Genomic DNA, 19,240 nt, shown 5'->3' with positions numbered 1-19,240 from the left:
TAGGGTTGGAGGGACAGGGAGGGGCAAAGGGAGGGTAACAAAGCAGCATGAGGAATCCTGGGTGATGTGTTTGTTGTCTTGGTTGTGATATGGTTTCATGGGTATACATATATGTCAAAAACCTTTCAAATTGTATGCTGTATGTAGGTGTAGTTAATTGTCAATTATACTTCAATGAAAGTGTGTCCTTAAAAGTCAAATGACTGTCTAGTATAATGCTATTTCTGGCCTCTCTCAGTCGCTCTCCTTATTCAAGTACCACATGGTCTTTATTGTAGCTATATAGTAATTCATGAGTTGAAGTAGCATTTGTTCTCCAAACTTGTTCTTTTTCAAGATTGCTTTGCATATTCTATATAGACTTTATTTCCTTATTTCTATAACCATTTACATATAATTTTTAGAATAGCTTGTCGATTTTTTTCAAGAAGTCTGGTGGTATTATGAATGAGATTGTGTCAAATCTGTAGGTAAATTTAGGAAGAATCCGTATCTTAGATATATTGAGTCTTCTAATCCATGAGCACATGGATCTGTTTCATGAATTATGCTTTTTACAGAATTTTTCATGTTATCTAATTTGTCAAATTTATCAGTGTAAAGTTTCTAATATCACCTAATAATTTCTAATGTCTGTAATATCTATAGAAATCCTCCTTCTTTCACTCCTGATAGTGGTAATTTATAATTTCCATCTTTTTTCTCCTTGATCAGACTTACTAAAAGTTTATACATTCATAACTTTTTAAAAGAACCGAATTTTAGCTTTGCTGATTTTTCTCTATTATTCATTTGTACATTCATAACTTTTTAAAAGAACCGAATTTTAGCTTTGCTGATTTTTCTCTATTATTCATTTGTACATTCATAACTTTTTAAAAGAACCGAATTTTAGCTTTGCTGATTTTTCTCTATTATTCATTTGCTAGCTTAGTGATGTCTTTTCCTTATTTTTCTTGTTTGTGCTTCTTTTTGGTATATTCTTTCCTTTTTCTGTATTCTTGAGGTGGAAAGTTAGTTCACTGTCTACTGACTCCCATTGTTTCTGATCAGAAGTGAAATCTCTTTTTATTTATTTATTTATTTATTTATTTATTTAAGATGGAGCCTCACTCTGTCACCCAGGCGGTAGTGCAGTGGCGCAATCTCAGCTCACTGCAACCTCCACATCCTGGCTACAAGAGATTCTCCTGCCTCAGGCACCCTAGTAGCTGGGACTACAGGTGTGCACCACCATGTCTGGCTAATTTTTGTATTTTTAGTAGAGATGGGGGTTTCACCTTGTTGGCTAGGCTGGTCTCAAACTCCTGACCTCAAGTGATCCACCTGCGTTAGCCTCCCAAAGTTCTGGGATTACAGGCGTGAGCCACCACACCCAGCTGAAACTTCATTCTTACCGTTCCTCTGAAGATGACGCGTCTTTTATTCCTCTGGCTGCTTCTTAGGTTTTCTTGTTATCTTTGGTTTTCAGTGGTCAGATGACAATTTGCCTTTGTGGTTTCCTTTGTATTTATTTTGCTTGAGGATTCCTTGCCTCGGATATTGAGTTGTCTTTCTTCAGTTTTGTAAATTTTTAGCCAATATATTTTCAAATATTCCTTCTGCCCTATTCATTATCTCCTCTCCTTCTGAAATTTCAATTATGTTGGTCCTATTCTTATTGTCCCATAATTCTCTAATGATCTGTTTAAATTTTTTTCCTTCTTTTTTTTCTCTGTGCTTCAGTATGGGCCTTTTTTATTATTGACCTGTCTTTGAATTTATTGATCCCTTTTTCTGCTACGTCCAGTCAGCTCTTAATTTTAGCAAAGCCCATTAATCCTTTATTTCAGATGTTGTATATATCACTTCTACTAAAGGCTTGTTCTTCTCTGGAATATGATTGACTTGGACATATATTCCTTCATTACTGTCCCATGGCTTTTAAAAAGATATGAATTTTAGTTTATTTGGCATTTTTTGTTATGAGAACAACAATCTTTTTCAAACTTCTGTATCCTAGTTAGAAGTAAAATTCTGTGTATGCAATTTTGGATGCCCTATTTTTTTCAAGTATGTTCAATATTATTGGAAAACTGCAAGTACGGTACACAGAACTTTCCCATATCCTTTACCCAAAGACCCCATTCAAATTTTGCCAGCTGTCTTAATATGTCCTTGATAGAAAATTCAAACCAGAGCACTCCTTGCACTTAGCTGTCATCTGTCCTCAGCCTACTTCAATTCAGAACAGTGCTTGAGTCATTCCTTGATCTTTATATCCTTAACAGTTTTTAAAATTACAGGCCACTTATTTCTATTAGAGTTTGTCTGATGTTTCTTCATGAACTTTTGGCAAGAATATTACTGAAATTATGCCGAGCTCTTCTCTCCACATCCCATCAAATAGGAAATTAATGTCAACTGGTGACACTATTGGTAATATTGATTTTGATCACTTGAGTAAAGTGATATCTGCCAGCTTTCTCCACTATAAGCTTGTCCTGTTTTTCTTTAAAATTAATAAAATGTATAAAAGTAATAAATATTTTCTGATGAGATCCTTTGAGACTATGTAAATATTCTGTTGTTTCTCTTTCACCCACTAATATTAACATGTCTCGATGGCTTGTAACCAGAATTAACAGTACTATGATTGCCAAATGAAAATGTTCTAGTTCCATCATTTCTTTTACATTTACAAGTTAAAATTTACTGTAAAGAAGAGTTTCTCTTGTCCCCATTTATTTGTTCACTTTTTAAAAATCAGTTCCATTGAATTAGCAGAAAGCTATTATCCATTACTATCCTGATTTTCATGCTTCCAGTGTCCCAGGCTTGGCCAGTAGGAGCTTCTTCAAGCTGCCTTCTTGTCCTTTATGATGCATCTCATGATTCCTTAAGTGATTCCTTACTTTCTGGTACAAGATGTTCCAGGCTATTCTTATTCTTTCCCTGCCCCTTCCCTGGAACAAACCATTTTTTCAAAAAGCCTTGATTCTTTTTAGTGGTGAGCTATATTTAGAAGCAAAGATGTGAGCATTAAACGTGCTCCTTGCTATTGGGGTTTTGCTGTTTGCAGATCCTCTCAGAAGGCGGGGATAAGGACCTATATATACATAGACACAAACACATGTACCTTGAGCTAAAATCCATGAGTTCCCTTCAATACCTCCAATGCCAGTCCAACCACAGAGTTCATTCTAGTGTTCCCTCTTTTCATATTTGTAATTCTCTTCTTCCATGAAAAACCTAGTTCCCACTGTCCTCAATATATTTATGTACTGTTAGATTCTCCTCTATATGAAATAATCTCCTGCCCCTACCAAGCTTCTGCACCACTCAGCCACCTTCCTGCACCTAATCCCACCTTCCCACCACCCACCTCAGCTGCCTACCAGAGACCGAAGAGGCCACCCTCCCACTTGTGATGTCCCTTTCTTTGTAATGGCTTTGACCCCCACTTGGCCACCAGCATGCTCTGCCACCCTCCTCTTTACTATGACTTTTTGAAGATAAAACATTGTTAGAATCTCCTCTCCTTGGAATTAAAAAAAGGCAAAAGTCATTCTTATGTGTTTAGAGTTGAGATCTAAGTATATTAACAAGAATCAAAGATAATTTAGTTTTGGTTAATGTGACCTGCTCAGAAGAATATTTTGATTTTTAAGATTGTCTAATTTTGCCACCATAAGTAAGACTGAGCCAATACTTAGAATGACTTTTGTCCAAGCTGTAGGTGGAAATACATCAACAACAGTGCAGGATAAAGCCTTCACTTTCGGATGCTACTATCTCAGGAGAGCAGGACCAGTCAAACAGGCTTGTCCTGACTAACATAGATGAGAGACCAGATGATATTATAGGTCGAGACCCACACTGTGGTGGGCCTGCCTAAAGCAAGGCATTGCCTGCTCAGAAGATACTTCAAACTCAACTCAGTCTTTTGATTTCTTCTATCAGAAGTGGCTCAAAAGGAACTAGTTGCTGACCTTGTATTTGTAGCCAGCCACATCTACATATTGAAGAAAGAAAGTACTGATGCTAAGGGCTTCTACGTTGGGTTTGGAGGTGAAAGAGAGGTGCAAAGGTTATTGGTAACAAATGTGTCCATTTTTTTCCTCCATTGTACCCCATTAATATACTTCTCTTTATATTGTTTAAATTCCTGGTGGTAGGAAAGTTTAAACTTGCTTTTAACATGCAGGTGGGCTCAGGAAAATGAAAATAGGCTGTCTGGCAATAACCCAGGCTCCTGGGGTTCTTCTGCAACAGGAGCTGTTCTTGTCTCTTCTCCAAAGGGCTAAATGGTACTGTGTTGAAAATAATACCCCTGTATTTACCTCGAAGTGTTTCTTTAATTGTTGAATTCTATTTTTAAAAGTCATAATCTGACTTCTGCCTCTGGCAATATGGCAGATAAATATTTTTAAAATCCTTTTAAACATTGGTATGCTTGGTAAGAAAATACGGACTACCTAGAGGCTAAAAATACAAGTGAAATCAGGAATCCAGAGAGGTAAGATAGCTGTGAGACTGACTTTACCTTGAGGGCTTTTGCCAAACTAGGTGAACATTGGTTTTGGTTTACATACCCTCTATGACTCAGGGTACCAAGGACAAATCCCAGGGTCCTTCCGAGGTGGGCGTATGTGGAATGTTTCCACTCCCAGTCCCCTACATATATATACACCTGGGCCCCTCAAGGGCTGTAGCTGCAGTGTAAGGGTGAACAAGAAAGAGAAATCCACCCAGTCCCAAGGACTGGCAAGAAAATGTTCCTGTCTCAAATCTTGGCACTGAGTAGAGACAGAGAAATTTCCTTGATAGTTTATAACCATAGGCTGATCTCCATAAGGAATTGTAGCTCATATGCAAACTACCTGAGTAGCCTGAAAAATCTCAAACATAAAATTTAGTTTTTGGAAAACATAAAATTTAGTTTTTGGAAAACATAAAATTTAGTCCTTGGAAAAATTCAAGGACTCCAGAATGGTGGAGTCCTTGGATGCCTGGCACAATCAAGAAGAGCCTATATCCAAACTATATCTCAAAAATTTTCACAGATTAATTTCTAGAAAATGTGAGCTCTTTTAAAAAGAAATCAAAACACCAAAAGGAGAGTACCGTGTAAGAACCAACATAATCTATGAATAACAAAATGATACCGAATATAAAATATGTATATTTAGTATTTTTAAAAAATTAAAAATATGATTGAAAATCAAGAGATTTTACAAATGACCAATCATCTTTATGAATGGCTAAAAATAATTTCTGAAAATTCAAAATTCAAAACTCAGTGGAAGAGTGTAACAACAGTAGGTTAGCAATAGCTGAAGAGGTAACTTAAGAGCTGGAAGATTGGTTTGAAAAAATTTTACAGAATGCAACATAGAAAAACTAAAGATGAGAAATGTGAAAGAGGTAAGAGATAGAATGAAAATTTGTAGCGTATGTCTAATTAGAATACCTGGGAAAGAAGGAGAGAGATAATGGAAAAGAGATACCATTTAATGGAAGATAGGTAAGAATGTTCAAGAATTGATGAAAGACAGAAATCCTCACTTTCAGGAAACCTGATGAATTATAAGCAGAATAAATGCAAAGAAGTATGTGTGTTTGCATCACAGAGAAATTGCAGAAAACTAGAGGAGATGTTAAAATTATTCAAACATCAAAAATGGATTATCTACAAAGGAATGAAAAGGCTATCAGGTGACATCCCAACAAAGCCAGAGGGCAAGGGAACAAAATGTTTATCAAGTTGAAAGAAAAAAAAAATACATGACTGTAAGAATAATTACACGGCATAAATAGCTCTTTAAAATTAGGATAAACTAGACATTTTAGACAAACATAACAAAGAGAATTTGAGGTATAAGAAGGAATTATGGGCCGGGCGCGGTGGCTTACGCCTGTGATCCCAGCACTATGGGAGGCCGAGGCAGGCGGATCACAAGGTCGGGAGATCCAGACCATGCTGGCTAACACGGTGAAATCCTGTCTCTACTAAAAAAATACAAAATAGTAGCCGGGTGTGGTGGCAGGCACCTATAGTCCCAGCCACTCAGGAGGCTGAGGCAGGAGAATGGCGTGAACCTGGGAGGCAGAGCTTGCAGTGAGCCAAGATCGCGCCACTGCACTCCAGCCTGGGCGACAGAGCAAGACTCCGTCTCAAAAAAAAAAAAAAAAAAAAAGGAATTGTGAGGAATAGAGATAGACTCACAATATAGAGTGTTGTCATATAGTTAGGTCAGGAAGGGTTCTAAGGTGTTCTAAGGTTCTTCATGAGGAGGGTTAAAGTGTTGATTATAGACTTTGGCTTAATTATACATTTTAAAATTTGAGATAAACAGTAGAAGAATAAAAGAGATATTTAATGTTTATATGAGCAGAAGAAGAAAATCAGGGTGAAGTATTTGATTCAAAATAAGGAAACAAAAGAGAGAAAGAGGACCACAGAAAAAGGCAAATAAACAATCTAATATAAACTAATTAAAGAGCATGTTTATGTGAGGGTACTAGAAGGAAAATGAATGAATCACCGCTATATGCAGACATGGGTGTAACTAAATATAGTGTGAGAGCAAAAGAAGAAAGTCTCAGATGAGTACATAGAGTGTGATTCATTTATATGAAGTTCAAAAGCATGTAAAACAACATACTGCATAGAAATACAAAGGTGAGATAAACCAAAATAATGATAAACACAAAATTCAGGCTAATGACTATCTCTGAGTGGCAATGAGGGAACAGAATTGGAGAGGGACAAACAGGAAAATTCAAAATGAAAGACACGGTTCTTTTTCTTTAAATGAATGGATTCGTCCACGTTTGTTGTATGATAATGTTTAAGCCATCCACAGAGTGGATAAGTGTTCTTTTCTGTCTACTCATTATTTCATAGAAATAATTTAAACATTTATAGTTATTCAAATTTGATTTTTTATGTGGTGTGAAATAGGTTTCCAATGTTGTTTCATTCTAGGTGGATAGCAGGTTGCCCCAGCATCACCTATCAGAGAGCTATGATTTTCCCATTGGAGTGATAACTCTTGTCACCCATCTAATTTTCATATACATTGGGATTTATTTCTTGATCCTGTTTTCTGTTTTATTGCCAAATTTGCAGTCATCGATTTGCCTATTCCTAGGTCGATCTCATATTGATTTTATCACAGCAGTTTTCTGGCTTGAATGTTTTAGTATCTGGGAAGGCACATCCCCCTACACTATTCTTTCTCTTATTTTTCTTGGTTATCTGGGGCACTTATTACTTCAAATGAACTTGTTAAGATCATTTTATCTAAGTCTAAAATAATCGCATTAAGTTTGTATATTTATGAGAATGTCTTCCTACCCACATATAAGAAATGTTCCAATCTTATTTTATGACCTTCAATAGGGTTTTATAGTCTTTTTTTATATTGGTCTTGTGGCTTTCTTGTCAAATTTGTTTATTAATATTTTATGGTTTTTACCATGATTATGAGTAGACGATTTTTCCCTTTTTCACTTCTAATTATTTATTGCTACTGTTAAGAGGAATGGTTAATTTTGGCATATTTATCATCTGTCCAACTAGTTTCATAATTCTGTTATAATTTTAATATTTTTTCACTGCAGTCTCTTGGATTTCTAAGTATACAGATACATAATCAGCAAAAAGAGATCGTTGTTAGCTGTCTTTCTTTTCCAAATGTTAATGATTATTTCATTTTCTTGTCTTATTATACTTCCTTTATGAATAAGAATGATGATAACAAATATCCTTGTCTGGCTCCTGATTTTAATTGGAAACACTTAGCGATTGGCTATTTAAGGAGTTTTCTTCTATTTCTTTGTCCTTAAAGTTTTAAATGGAATTATTACTGTATTTTAAGACTTTCTTTATTTCTATTTTCACTCTAGGTTTTGAGATGTGTCTTCTACTTGACCTTGGAAGACTGGAGTCTTAATAGTGACCATTCTCTCCTTAAATTGCCCTGATTTTCTTAACCTTGGAAGACTTGAAGTCTTAATAGTGAACATTATCTCCTTAAATTCTTTCCTGAAATTCTCCTGATTTTCTTGTCGGCTCAAAAATCATAATTCCCTCAAAAACCCTCTTTGTGCTGCGCTTGATTCTCGTGGCATTTTGGTATTTTGTTGTCACTAGTTAAGGTGTCACCCCTCCCCTGCAGTAGCTGTAATTCTAGTCATCTTTTCAGAGGCTGGAGCTCCCGGTGTATGTGGTTCTTTTCCACAGCCTGTTTGAAGGCAACACTGAAGTACCTTGAGGTGGTGGTGGTCTCACAGAAAGTACCTGATAGGGCAACTGCTGACCCTGTGAGCTTCTCATAGAAGTAGACAGGTTGTCAGGCCCCAGTGGAGACCCGTGGTCTCCACGTGCTCTCCTGGACTCGGGTGGAGCAGACCAGCCTACCCATGCATTCAGGAAAGCCAACCTCCCAGAACCCTCAGGCCCACCTGTCAGAGGCCTCAGCCACTGCTTGGCTCAGTTGAGCCAGGGGGTTGAAGTTGAGAATAGATGAAATCAAATTGTCCAATATTGTTACTAAGCTTTGTCTTGATATTATCCAGTGCATGTTTTTATGGCTGATAATCCCGTTGAGAGACAAGGGCAGATCCTTGAGAGGAGAAATTGAAATGCTCCTGATTAGAAAATGGTAGTTTTTTGTGCTAATATTAGATATTTTAATTGAGCCCCTGTTTTTTTCTTTAAAAGTAGAATGAGGGAGAAAAGCATGTTGTTACTGTGAGACACATCTATGACAAGTGATCCAACCAAGGCAAGGTGCGGACTGGGGCGGCCCTTGTATGGCAGGTAAAGGGCCCTGGAAGAATTTAGCTTCCCATCTGTGCTGGCAAGTCTCCAAGGATAAAGTGACAAGGAGCATCACGGTGGCTCACAGAGTAACTCCACAGTGATTCTTGAAATAATTGGAGGCAGCCTGGGGTGTCACGGCCTTGAATCATTAGTTGGTAGAAAAGCAGGAAAGAACCCACGTGGTGGCGCATCAGCGAGATGGTGCAGACTGTGGAGAGCAGCAACATCTGGTCCCCTTGGCTCCAAGACGGAAGGAGCCCAGAGGAGCTGGAGAAAGTGACAAAGGAGCTAAGTACCTGAAGGAAAAATGAGGGCTGGTGACAGGGAATAAGACAGATGCAAGCTGAAGAGGCTTTAGGCAAAGAAAAGGAACTCGGGGGTAGGAATATATTTGGAGGAAGTGTTCTAAAACAAAGCCGTTTTGTAAAAGAAACTCTCCCAAGGGCAGAAATCCTATTGTACTTGACATTTTTATGCAGCTTTTCTTCCCAAGAAGGTCTCCAAAATAACCCTTTAAAAGCCGGTTGAGATAACTTGATAAGACAAATAGAGGAAAAAGAAAAAGGTTTGTGGAGTTTTATTATCACCAAAAGACATCCAAGTTAAAACACAGGCTCTGATGTACATCCTCGATTCACAGATGTGGGATGATTTTTTCGATCTCAGGGATCTCTATGCAGCCCTCTCACGTACCCATGAGGAAACTGAGGCTCGCCACGCCTTGTAGATCCCAGGTTGCTGTTCTCCCACCAAGGGCTTTCTACAATCTCCACTCTTTCCACTCAATCTGTGACCATGTCTGTTTCTGTAGACCCATTGATTGATTACTCAGCTCTCTATCCAGCCAATCTTGGGTCTCTGTCTGTTTCTGTAGAACCATTGATTGATTATTCAGCTCTCTACCCAGCCAATCTTGGGTCTCTGTCTGTTTCTGTAAAACCATTGATTGATTATTCAGCTCTCTACCCAGCCACTCTTGGTCTCTGCAGTGTCTTCCACCCAGCCCGTTCTGTGCCAGGCCCGGTGCTGAGCTCTGAAGTGGAGCCTGATCCCAGCCCTGAAACCACAGACACTGCCTGACGCCCAGCCTAGAGTTCTGAGCAGCTGTGAAGGTGCTGCTGGGGCCCTGCCTCAGGGCCTGCTGTTCTGTCTAAGGAACCACAGGAGTGGGGTCCTCAGGCCAGCAGCCTGGCAGCATCCTTTAGGTGGAAGAGACCTGGGAAGGCTGGGGGGAAATCTCTGGAAATGGTGAGTCAGGTAGTTTCACTGTTGTCACACACAGTAGATGGGAAGATGACACACAGTGCAAAGGGCTCCCGGAAGGAGGGAAACCATAGGACCTATCTGTAGCAGGTGAGCCTGAGAGGTTTGCAAGATATTCTGGCATTGGGCCCAGGTCGGGGGATGCCTTTGAAACTGAGCTCCAGGGTTCCTCTGGCAGGCCAGCGGCCCTGGTGACTACCTGACACTGCCCTTAGGTGTTGAGTGGAGCCTGCAGTTTGTGCTGTGAGTTAGTTCCAGTCACCTTGCCCTGAGAATGTACAATTTCAGACTCCCCCACCTTGGAAGCCCTGGCGCAAGGAAAATGGCAAGGGAAGCATTTCCTTGGGGTATTTTGAAGCATGCTATTTTGCATCTGCCTTTTAAAAAATCATTCAATACTTTCAACATAAATATGTTCACCTTTCCAGTAAGGCTGGCCTCCCAAAGACAGCAACTACCCCACATTTGCATGCACTTGAATCAGTAAAACCAAATGGCTACTTTTTTTCCAGTCCTATTTATTCAACCTTTCACCAATTGGGAGTATCCAAATTGAGCACTTGCTAAGCGCCAAGCTCTCTACGTGAATTATCTCATGTAATCCTCAAAGCAATCCTGTAAGGGGCAGACCATTGTTATCCTCGCTTTTAAATAGGGAAAAGATGGTAGAACCTTGTCTGGGCTTACACAGCTATCAACTGTGAAGGAGCACAGGACTGGGTGGAGGCCAAGGTTTTACTGTGTTCTTGTGTTACTTGAGACCCAGCGGATTAACACAAGCACTGTAGGAAGTTCTATTGCAGCACTCCCCTCACCCCCGCCCCCGCCCCACCCCCGCCCCAGTGAAGAGGAGCTGCCTGTCAGCTCTGTCAGCTCCCACCGCAGCAACATGGCCTCTGGCTCCAGCCCCTTCTCCCTCTGCTCTACCAGGGGCCTTTCCCAGGAGAAAGTTCTCTCGTCTCAGTAAGTCTCAGCAAGTGACTTGGAGCCTCACGTTCCTCCCTTTCTGGGGTCTTTCTGTGAGGCTGGGGGCTCTGAAGGAAGATGCCCCAGGCAGAAGAAAGAGATGCGAGTCCTTGGCAGCTCCCTCAGGTGATGTTGGTTAGTGTAGGGATTTTGGTGGTATTGAGAAAATTATCCAAAACTTGGGAATAAGGCAAAGAGAGGGTGGCAAGTCCTCCCTCTGGGACCTTGTTTACTAGATCTGCCCAAGTATTATTTACTGATCCAGGCTAGAGGGTTACGTCTTTGTTCAACTCACAGTTTACCACTGATTAAAGGCCCAGACTGCAGTGACATGTTAACTTTCACATTTGTTCCCAGTAAAAATGCACATGATTCTTTCTGGTGGAACAGAGAACCCAAAAGGTTATGGTTGTCTTACCCTGCAGGTCACTCACCTACTGTGTGCCTAGCCTAGGCATCTCATCCCAGCCTTCTTTCTCCGGTGCCCATGTGGCTCCTCCAATCCTCCTGTGAACCAGCATCTGCACTGTGGGCTCTCTCATTAAGAAGGCAAACACAGCTTTAACACATGCTCATTTTAGATTCTCATGACAGTCAACATTTTTAAGTTTTTGAAAAGTATGCTTTGGCACTTGTGTTTGGTGTTTGATCTTCAACTGTGACCAAAAATAACCACCTCCAAAAGCCGTGCCCTGGGGCATTGGACAATATGTAGAAACCTATTTGTGCTTTCGTTTGATACAAATTGGTTAGATAGAAACTCTTTTGGCACAATTGAGAGGCCTACTGACAGATGAAAGGTGTTCCTTCTCTCTTCTTGTTCCAGGCATTTCTGACTTTGAAGTTAATTTGTCAGACCTCAGGTTAGGATCTGTAAACATTATGCATGGCAGGTTGCATTACCTTCCAGCAATGGGCAACCATGTGTTTCTGTTGAGCTTTGGGATTGGAAAATGTGGTCAAGTCTTTCAGAGCTGGTCAAACTGCTTTCATCAAGTGCACAAGAACCTTAGCATACAAGCTGTGCTCACTGGTTGAGTTTGAAATCACCTGTGGTCACTGAGCATACGTCACATCTGCCCAGCAGTCACCTGTCCAGTTTCAGGCAAAATAGCAGGAGTGGAGACAGGGAGGTGATGAAGCTGGAAACATCATAGTGGGAGGCAAGGGGCTTAATGGCCAGGTGTCCATGCATGACAAGGAGTGGGTTTGGGCCTGTGATGTTCACAGATCCAAGCAGGGCTTCCTTCTGCAGCCCTGTAAACCTCCAGCCTTTAGAGAAGTTGCTACCTGGGCCCCTAAGCTATGTGTCCATGAGGTGGATGAGCAGAGGCCATCCTGTAGCCGGGGTTGCTGATGTGTGGATGTATCCTGACGCTGGAGAAGCTCACACTATGGACATCTAGATCCTCCTGGCATGAGTTCCTTGAAGCAGGGACCATATTGCCAGCTGAGCAGATTATCCCAAGTTCGAGGGATTTGGAGTGAGACTGATTCAAAGTTAGGCTCTACCACCTACTTGCTGTCTAACCATAGGCAAGTCACTTGACTCATGTTTCCTAATCTGTAAAATAGGCATATATTCATGCCACAAATATGTGCTGACTAGGGCCTGTGCGTCTACTTAATAGAGCTTTGAGGAGGATTAAAGGAGCATCAGATGAGCACATAGATTCTCAGAGTTTAGCATGGTGCCTGGTGGGCATGCCTCAGTAAATAATAGTCACTTTACACATGACCTTCTCTGGCTGGGTGTTCACACACATATGTCCTTGGGAGGAATCACAGATTCTCTTCCCAACCCTTGAGTATAAATGAGGCGTTACAGGCTGGAGGTGGACCTGACGCAGCCCCAGCACCCAGGGCATCTAGGAGTATGGAGGCCCTCACCAAGGTGGCCTGTGGTCAGAGCTCAGAGAGGGCTGCTCTCTTCCCACCAGCAGCCCTGAGGGGTGCGGAGAGTTTTCTGGCCCCTAAGAGGAAGATAGACAGCTGGGAGGACTGAGTGGTGGGGTGGCGGGGCCTCACCCCACTTTCCAGGTGGAACAGTTGGGCAGGGTGAAACTTTGCATCTGCCTCACAGCTCCCAGCAGACTGAGTCTGCCTGGTGACGTTTACCTTGGGGCAGGGCTTCAGGAGTCAGACCTCTTCTTATATCAGGCCTCCTCACCCTGCATGCCAGGTCCAGGGCACCCGAGGGTGCTCCACTCTCTCCTTCCCCCAGGTCTCTGCCATCTTCACCATCAGGTCTCAGGTCTAATCTCACCTCCTGAAAGAGGCTTCCCTGACCACCAGAGTAAAGTGTGCCCGCTGCAGCACCCTGGTTATTTCCTTCTTCTCATTTAACACCATCTATACCTGTCTTGTTTCTTGTTCGCCAGTTCACCCTCTTGTGTGTCTTCCTACACTGTCATGGTAGTGCCCTGAGGATAGAAGTGTATTCTGTCTGAATCCCCAGCACCTGGAATTGGGACTGGCACATAGCAAGTGCTCGGTAAATATTTGTTGGATGAATAGACAGATGGTGAGCTGGCAAGCAGGCACTCCGGAAGTGTCCCGTTGTTACCACCCACCCTGTCTTAGGGTAGACATGGCATGGGACTGCAGCATGGGGCCTCTGCCTGGTTCTCACACAATCCTGAATTCTCTAGCCGCATACCAGGCACTTGGGTGGTTTCTGCAATGAGAGAGTCAACACTGATAGGCACTCTCTGTCCCTGGATCACCTTGCCATGTGTGTAAGTATGTTACCTTAAAGCAGGGAAGAATACTGGGACCATTACCTCCAATCCCTGGAGGCGCACCCCACATATCTGCACATGGCTACATGCACATGGCTCTTCCACAGGCAAAGCCTCAGCTCTGGGTCATTAAGAAACCCAACCATGACCCCAGGCGAGGGCTGCCGCTCCCGTGTGTTGGTATGTCAAGACCTGGAGGATAAAGTATATAAGGCCATGTATAAAGGGCTGTATCTGCCCATGGACAGGCACTTGGCTGGACAAGTACCTCTTTCTGCAGAAGCTGGAGACAGCTGCTGTGCTGGGCTGGGGTTCATGGCAGGTGGCAGATGAGGTTCTTGAGGTTCTTGGTGCTGCACACACTGCCTCTGGTCTTCTGCCTTCACGCCCTGCTCTTCTCAGCCAGTTTTGGGCTTTCCAGTGAGTGGCCTCCTCGGAGCCAAGCCATCACCTCATTGAGGCCTCATAGTGAGTTGGGGTGAGGTTGTGGAATTGAGTGCTAGGTTGTGTACTGGGGGCACTGACAGCCTTCAGGAGGAGGCCTAGGCAGAACCTCTGGCTGAGATGGGAGCAGGGAGCTCCCAAGGCCTTGTCAGAGATGGGGCTCTCATCAGTCGTCAAGCTGGAGATGAGGTCTCAGATACAGAAAAGCTGTGTTGGGAAGAAGGTGCCAGCAGGCCGTTGGCATCCAAGAGTGGAAGAGCTCGTGGCTTTTCCCTCATTGCCACTCGGGGCACTATCCCTGAGAAGGGAGCACTTGTGAGTTTTCTCTGGGCCCAGGAAGCAGTTACAGAGGCTGAGTCAGAGTTTGGAAGCAAAATTACCCAACTTTCTGTGCTCTTGGTTGTGGCTGGCTGTGGTGAAACAATGGAGGGGCTTCCTGCTCCAGGTGGATGTAGACCCCCTCTCTCTGGGGCCCATCTCAGAACTCAGCCTCCTTTTATGCCCTCCACCGGGGTCAGACAGGCTTGCCTTCCACAACCACTCAACTACACCACCTGTACCTATCCATGCTCCCAGTTCATGGCAGTCCTGGGTCTGTGGCATTCTTACTGAGAATCCTTAATCAGATTACAGAGGGCGTCTTTAGCACCAACTGGTACCAATAGACTTGTTTCTCCTGCCGCCATAATGTTAATGTAACAGTTCCCATTTCTGACCATGTTCAGTAAATTTAATTTGTGTTGAAAAGCAGCTTATTTGGCAAGATGATCAGTTTTTATCCTGAGTAAATGGCTTTCTTGATGACTATAAATTAAGCACATTGTACTTTTCATGCATTGTGGTTGTCCTCATAAATACTATAGGCAGTTGCTGGTAGTCTCACTTGGTTATCTTTCCCATTACTGTTTTATCATCATCATAGTAGGAGTGGGGAATTCATTGTTTAAATGACAAGGAGGAAGTGGTAACAAGGGGCTTGTTTAATGAGGAGCCCACTCCTAGGTCAGCATCTCTGGGGCTGTGGATCAGATTCTGGGCCTTCCCCCACCCAGGGTATTCTCAACTCTCAGTGGGGCCTTTGTGAAGGGCATATGCAGGGCCTCTGTGCTACTTTTGTCTTAATTGCAAGTAATCAGGAATCAAATATTTGCCGACAGCCAATTTCCATGTCAGGGAGAACCTGAGTGTTCTTGACAACTTCAGTAGCCACAAGTTGGCACCAGTGTTTCCTTAACACTGACCCTCGGAGTGCAGCCTGCAGGGAAGGCCATGGGAGCCTCCCCAGCAAGCTAAGCAAACGTGGGCGCCTGCTGCCCTGTGTGATGCTGGGCCTCAGAGGTGCTCACTACCATCTGGACACACAGCTTTCAAAGGAGGGGTCGGGGAAAGTAGCTTCTCCCCCAGCCCCCCATGAACTGGCTTTGGTTTGCCTGCCTGGGCTGGAGGAGGTAGTCTCTGAAGCCCCTTCCAACTCTGCTTCTCCAGGATTCCAGTTCTCTTTACTCCGGAAAGCCCATCTCCACAGACATCCATCTTCCCCTCATACCTCCACCCTTCCACTTCCCTCCTGCCTGCTTTGGAGAAGGCAAGGGAAAATGTACCCGCACCAGGGCCCACGCTTTGAGGCTTCACCAGCCTCCCCATCTGAGCCCCTAGCCTGGCTTCTTACCTGCACTGAATTAGCCTTCAGGAAATCAGTTCTGAACATTTCTGCATTTCTTAAAACCTGAGTATACTGGGGCCACACGAAGAGAAAGGCCCAGCACCTGTGGGGCCTCCTGAGGCCAGAGCAGGGCAGGGCAGGCACTTTGGGGTAGGAGGATTCAGAGAGGGACACTTGGACTTGGGCTGGTAGCAAGCACTTCATAGAGGAAATGCCTACAAGGGTGACTTGGAACTGGTTTAACCAGAGGGAGAGAGCAGTGGGGGCAGGGCACACAGCCTGAAGCAGGCTCACTGCCCAGAGTGCAGAGACTTTGCCTCTTGTTTCTTCAAAATGGGCAGTTAGTGGGTCGCACCCTATCTGCATGGGAAGGTTATTAAAACAGTGATCCGATGGCAATGCCCTGCGTCCTGGCCCTGTCTTGGGAGAGAAACAAAAGCTGATATTTTCGGAGCTGTTAGTTTCTTCTAGTAGCCGCCAGCACTTTCTAGGGTAATCCATTTTCCAACAACCCAGGAGAACCACGCTAAGCAAACATGCTCTGTGGCAAAGCAACCATAAACACCGTGAGTGGGGGACCTCCAGTCCAGAGCCTCCCTGCCAGGCGCCTGCCTGCCTTCCGCCTCCTTCCCGCCCCGCCACCGTCAACCTTGACAGGAAAGCGTGCAGAGGGGCTGCTGAATCCCACTGGGCCTTCATGGTGACATGCAGACAATTAGCAAAGTGGATAAAAGAGATTCCCGCCCGCTTAGGATCTGCACTTTTACACTGCTCAGAGATATCTGACCTTCTAGTTTATTATGATTCAAGAAAAAGTCAATACTTCTTAGCTTGCCAAGGCTGGAGGAATTTAAATGAATTATTGAATCAAGCAGTTAATCTGCCAATAACTGATTTTTTTCCTTTAAATCTATAATGATGAAAAGCAGACTTAACCAAAAACAAGAAAAAGGAGATCTTTCTTTTCTTTTCTTCCTTCCTTCCTTTCTTTCTTTCTCTTTTGTTCTTTCTTTCTTTCTTTCTTTTTCTTTTCTTTTCTTTTCTTTTTTTTCTTCTTTGCTTAGACATTTTAATCCTATGGGTAGGAGCTGGGGCTGAAAGTTTGGTCATGATTACTAGGGCCATTCTGTCTTGCTGAGTATTTTGATGGAGATTTAATTAACAGTTAAAGCAAAGTCTTCTGAGGCCATAAAAATCTGTATTCACATGTCAGTTGTCTTTTGGTGTCCCTGTGTAATTCCCAACTTTCCATCTGTACCTTCAGTGACATGTGCCGATTATCTCATTTCCAGACTCCCAGAATGCAGTGTGATGTTGGTGATGGATGCCTGTTTCACCTTACTTAAACGTGCCCTTTCCAGCTGCCCTGACCTCTTTGGTGTGTGAGCTCTGGGTGCTGCTGCCTGAGTTCACGGTGGGTGTTGTAGGGTGCAGGGGACACTCAAGCAATGTGGCAGCTGCCATTTCCAGGGGCTCAGCCTTCTTGTCCGTAACTGCAACATTGTGCTAGAAAGGACTGGGCGATGGGGAAAGGCTGCTGGTGTCTCCCCTGATGACGTGTGTCTTGGAGAACCACATTCTCCCCCAAGAAATGGCCACAGCCACTGGTCTCCCGACCTCAGCTACCCCAACCCCCATCCTGAACACTTGGAGCATGACTTTCTTCTTATGCCTTACTTCCTCCCTGCAATGGCTCCCCAGTGCCTACAATAGAGTACCTAAATTTCTCTGCTTGGCTCTCCAAGTCTCCCAGAAATCACACCTTGCCCCCGACCCCACCGCTGTACAAAACTCCTACTCACATTTAGTCTTCTACCTGAGACCTGCAAATGCCACCCACAGGGCGGCTGGGGGAGTCTTGGCTCAAGCCTGCTGTGTTTCTGGGAAAACTCTTCTCTCCTTTGCAGGGCCGACTGGCACACCACCCCCTCCATCATCTCTACCACTCCCAGTTACTTCTCCCAAACTTAGCTCCCTGGCTCCCATGCCCTTTGCCTGATCTGCATACATGTCACCACCTTACAGAATGACAAAGTCAGGAAGAAGAAAAGGCATGGCTTGTTCATCTTTGAGACCCCTAGTACACAGCCTGGTCCAAAGTCATGATATAGTAAAGGAAAAGAAGGACAGAAGGAAAAGGTGTTGCAGGCAGGAGGTGGGTGGGGGGACCGCTTTTTAAAGAGTCATTGATTTTAATAGGTCTCTAGTCCAGGAGGCTGACTGTGAGCCTGGGAGCAGTGGTAGCAGGCTTTGTCCTTTGGTGTAAGGTGCTTCTTTGTGAGCATAGAATGGCTGGGTGTTTTCATTTTTCAACCGGAAGCAGGAAAAGTAAGCCTAAGAAAGAACCAAGAGTTGATCAAAAGCCCCCAGCTGGGTCCTAGGATGGGCAGGTGTTGTGTTTCAGATGTTCAGAGGGAGTCAGCCATGAAACCTGAGCTCTGCAAGGCAAGACACCCTTCTTGGCACCAATGGCCACCTCATGGAGGGACAGGGACTCCCTAGGAGACCCCAAGTCCCCAGGGACCACCTTGAGTAGCTTGGCTTCACAGGCAAATGGAGTCTGTGCTTGTGAGCTACAAAGGAGGCCCTTGACCTCAGACCCCCTGAGTGTTTGTAGCTGACCCTCTGTGTTTGTGTGTCCAGCAGGGCTTTCCAGCCACAATGAGCTACTAGCCTCCTGCGGGAAGAAGTTCTGCAGCCGAGGGAGCCGGTGCGTGCTCAGCAGGAAGACAGGGGAGCCCGAATGCCAGTGCCTGGAGGCATGCAGGCCCAGCTACATGCCTGTGTGCGGCTCTGATGGGAGGTTTTATGAAAACCACTGTAAGCTCCACCGTGCCGCTTGCCTCCTGGGAAAGAAGATCACCGTCATCCACAGCAAGGACTGTTTCCTCAAAGGTAGGAACAGGGCCCTTGCCCTGTGGTTTTGAGTTTTGTGATGGATCTTCTAATGCCTTTTTGACAAGTGACCTGGGTGCTGAGTCTACAAGTTACCTATCTGTAGGAAATAAAGACAAAGACTGGTGTGTAACAAAATGGCAGCAGTGGCATATTGGTGATGCATACTCTACCTGTGTGCCACCTCCAGAGACCCCTGCCCTTAGAGGAAGCTTCTTGGGGAGCAGAATCCAGGCAGGTCAAATTAAACCCTGGCTGGTACAGGTTCACTAGGGACCAGACAACAGGGCACTACCCAGTTCTCCATACAGGATGAGCCTTTGCAAGGTTGTGACAAGGACCATGTTTACCCTTCTGCACAGAGTCCCATGAATCAGGAGGCTGTGCTGTGCATAGCATGTGGTCAGGCAGACACCAGCATAATGGCTCCCAGCATGGCAAGGACACAAACTCTGG

The 19,240-nt window shown here is 44.0% G+C and overlaps 1 protein-coding gene across 1 annotated transcript in view; it reads left to right on the top strand.

Moving 5' to 3' along the window:
- The window catches only part of FSTL4 (follistatin like 4), a 412,856-nt gene that overhangs the window by 186,341 nt on the left and 207,275 nt on the right, over positions 1-19,240 (top strand). Inside the window, exon 4 of the mRNA XM_030927157.1 lies at positions 18,536-18,784. Within this exon, the coding sequence (XP_030783017.1) occupies positions 18,536-18,784 (249 nt within the window). The remainder of the gene's footprint in view (positions 1-18,535; positions 18,785-19,240) is intronic.

Source organism: Rhinopithecus roxellana, chromosome 3, assembly GCF_007565055.1.
Source record: "Rhinopithecus roxellana isolate Shanxi Qingling chromosome 3, ASM756505v1, whole genome shotgun sequence".
NCBI lineage: Eukaryota > Metazoa > Chordata > Mammalia > Primates > Cercopithecidae > Rhinopithecus > Rhinopithecus roxellana.
This window is presented reverse-complemented; position numbering and strand designations above follow the sequence as displayed.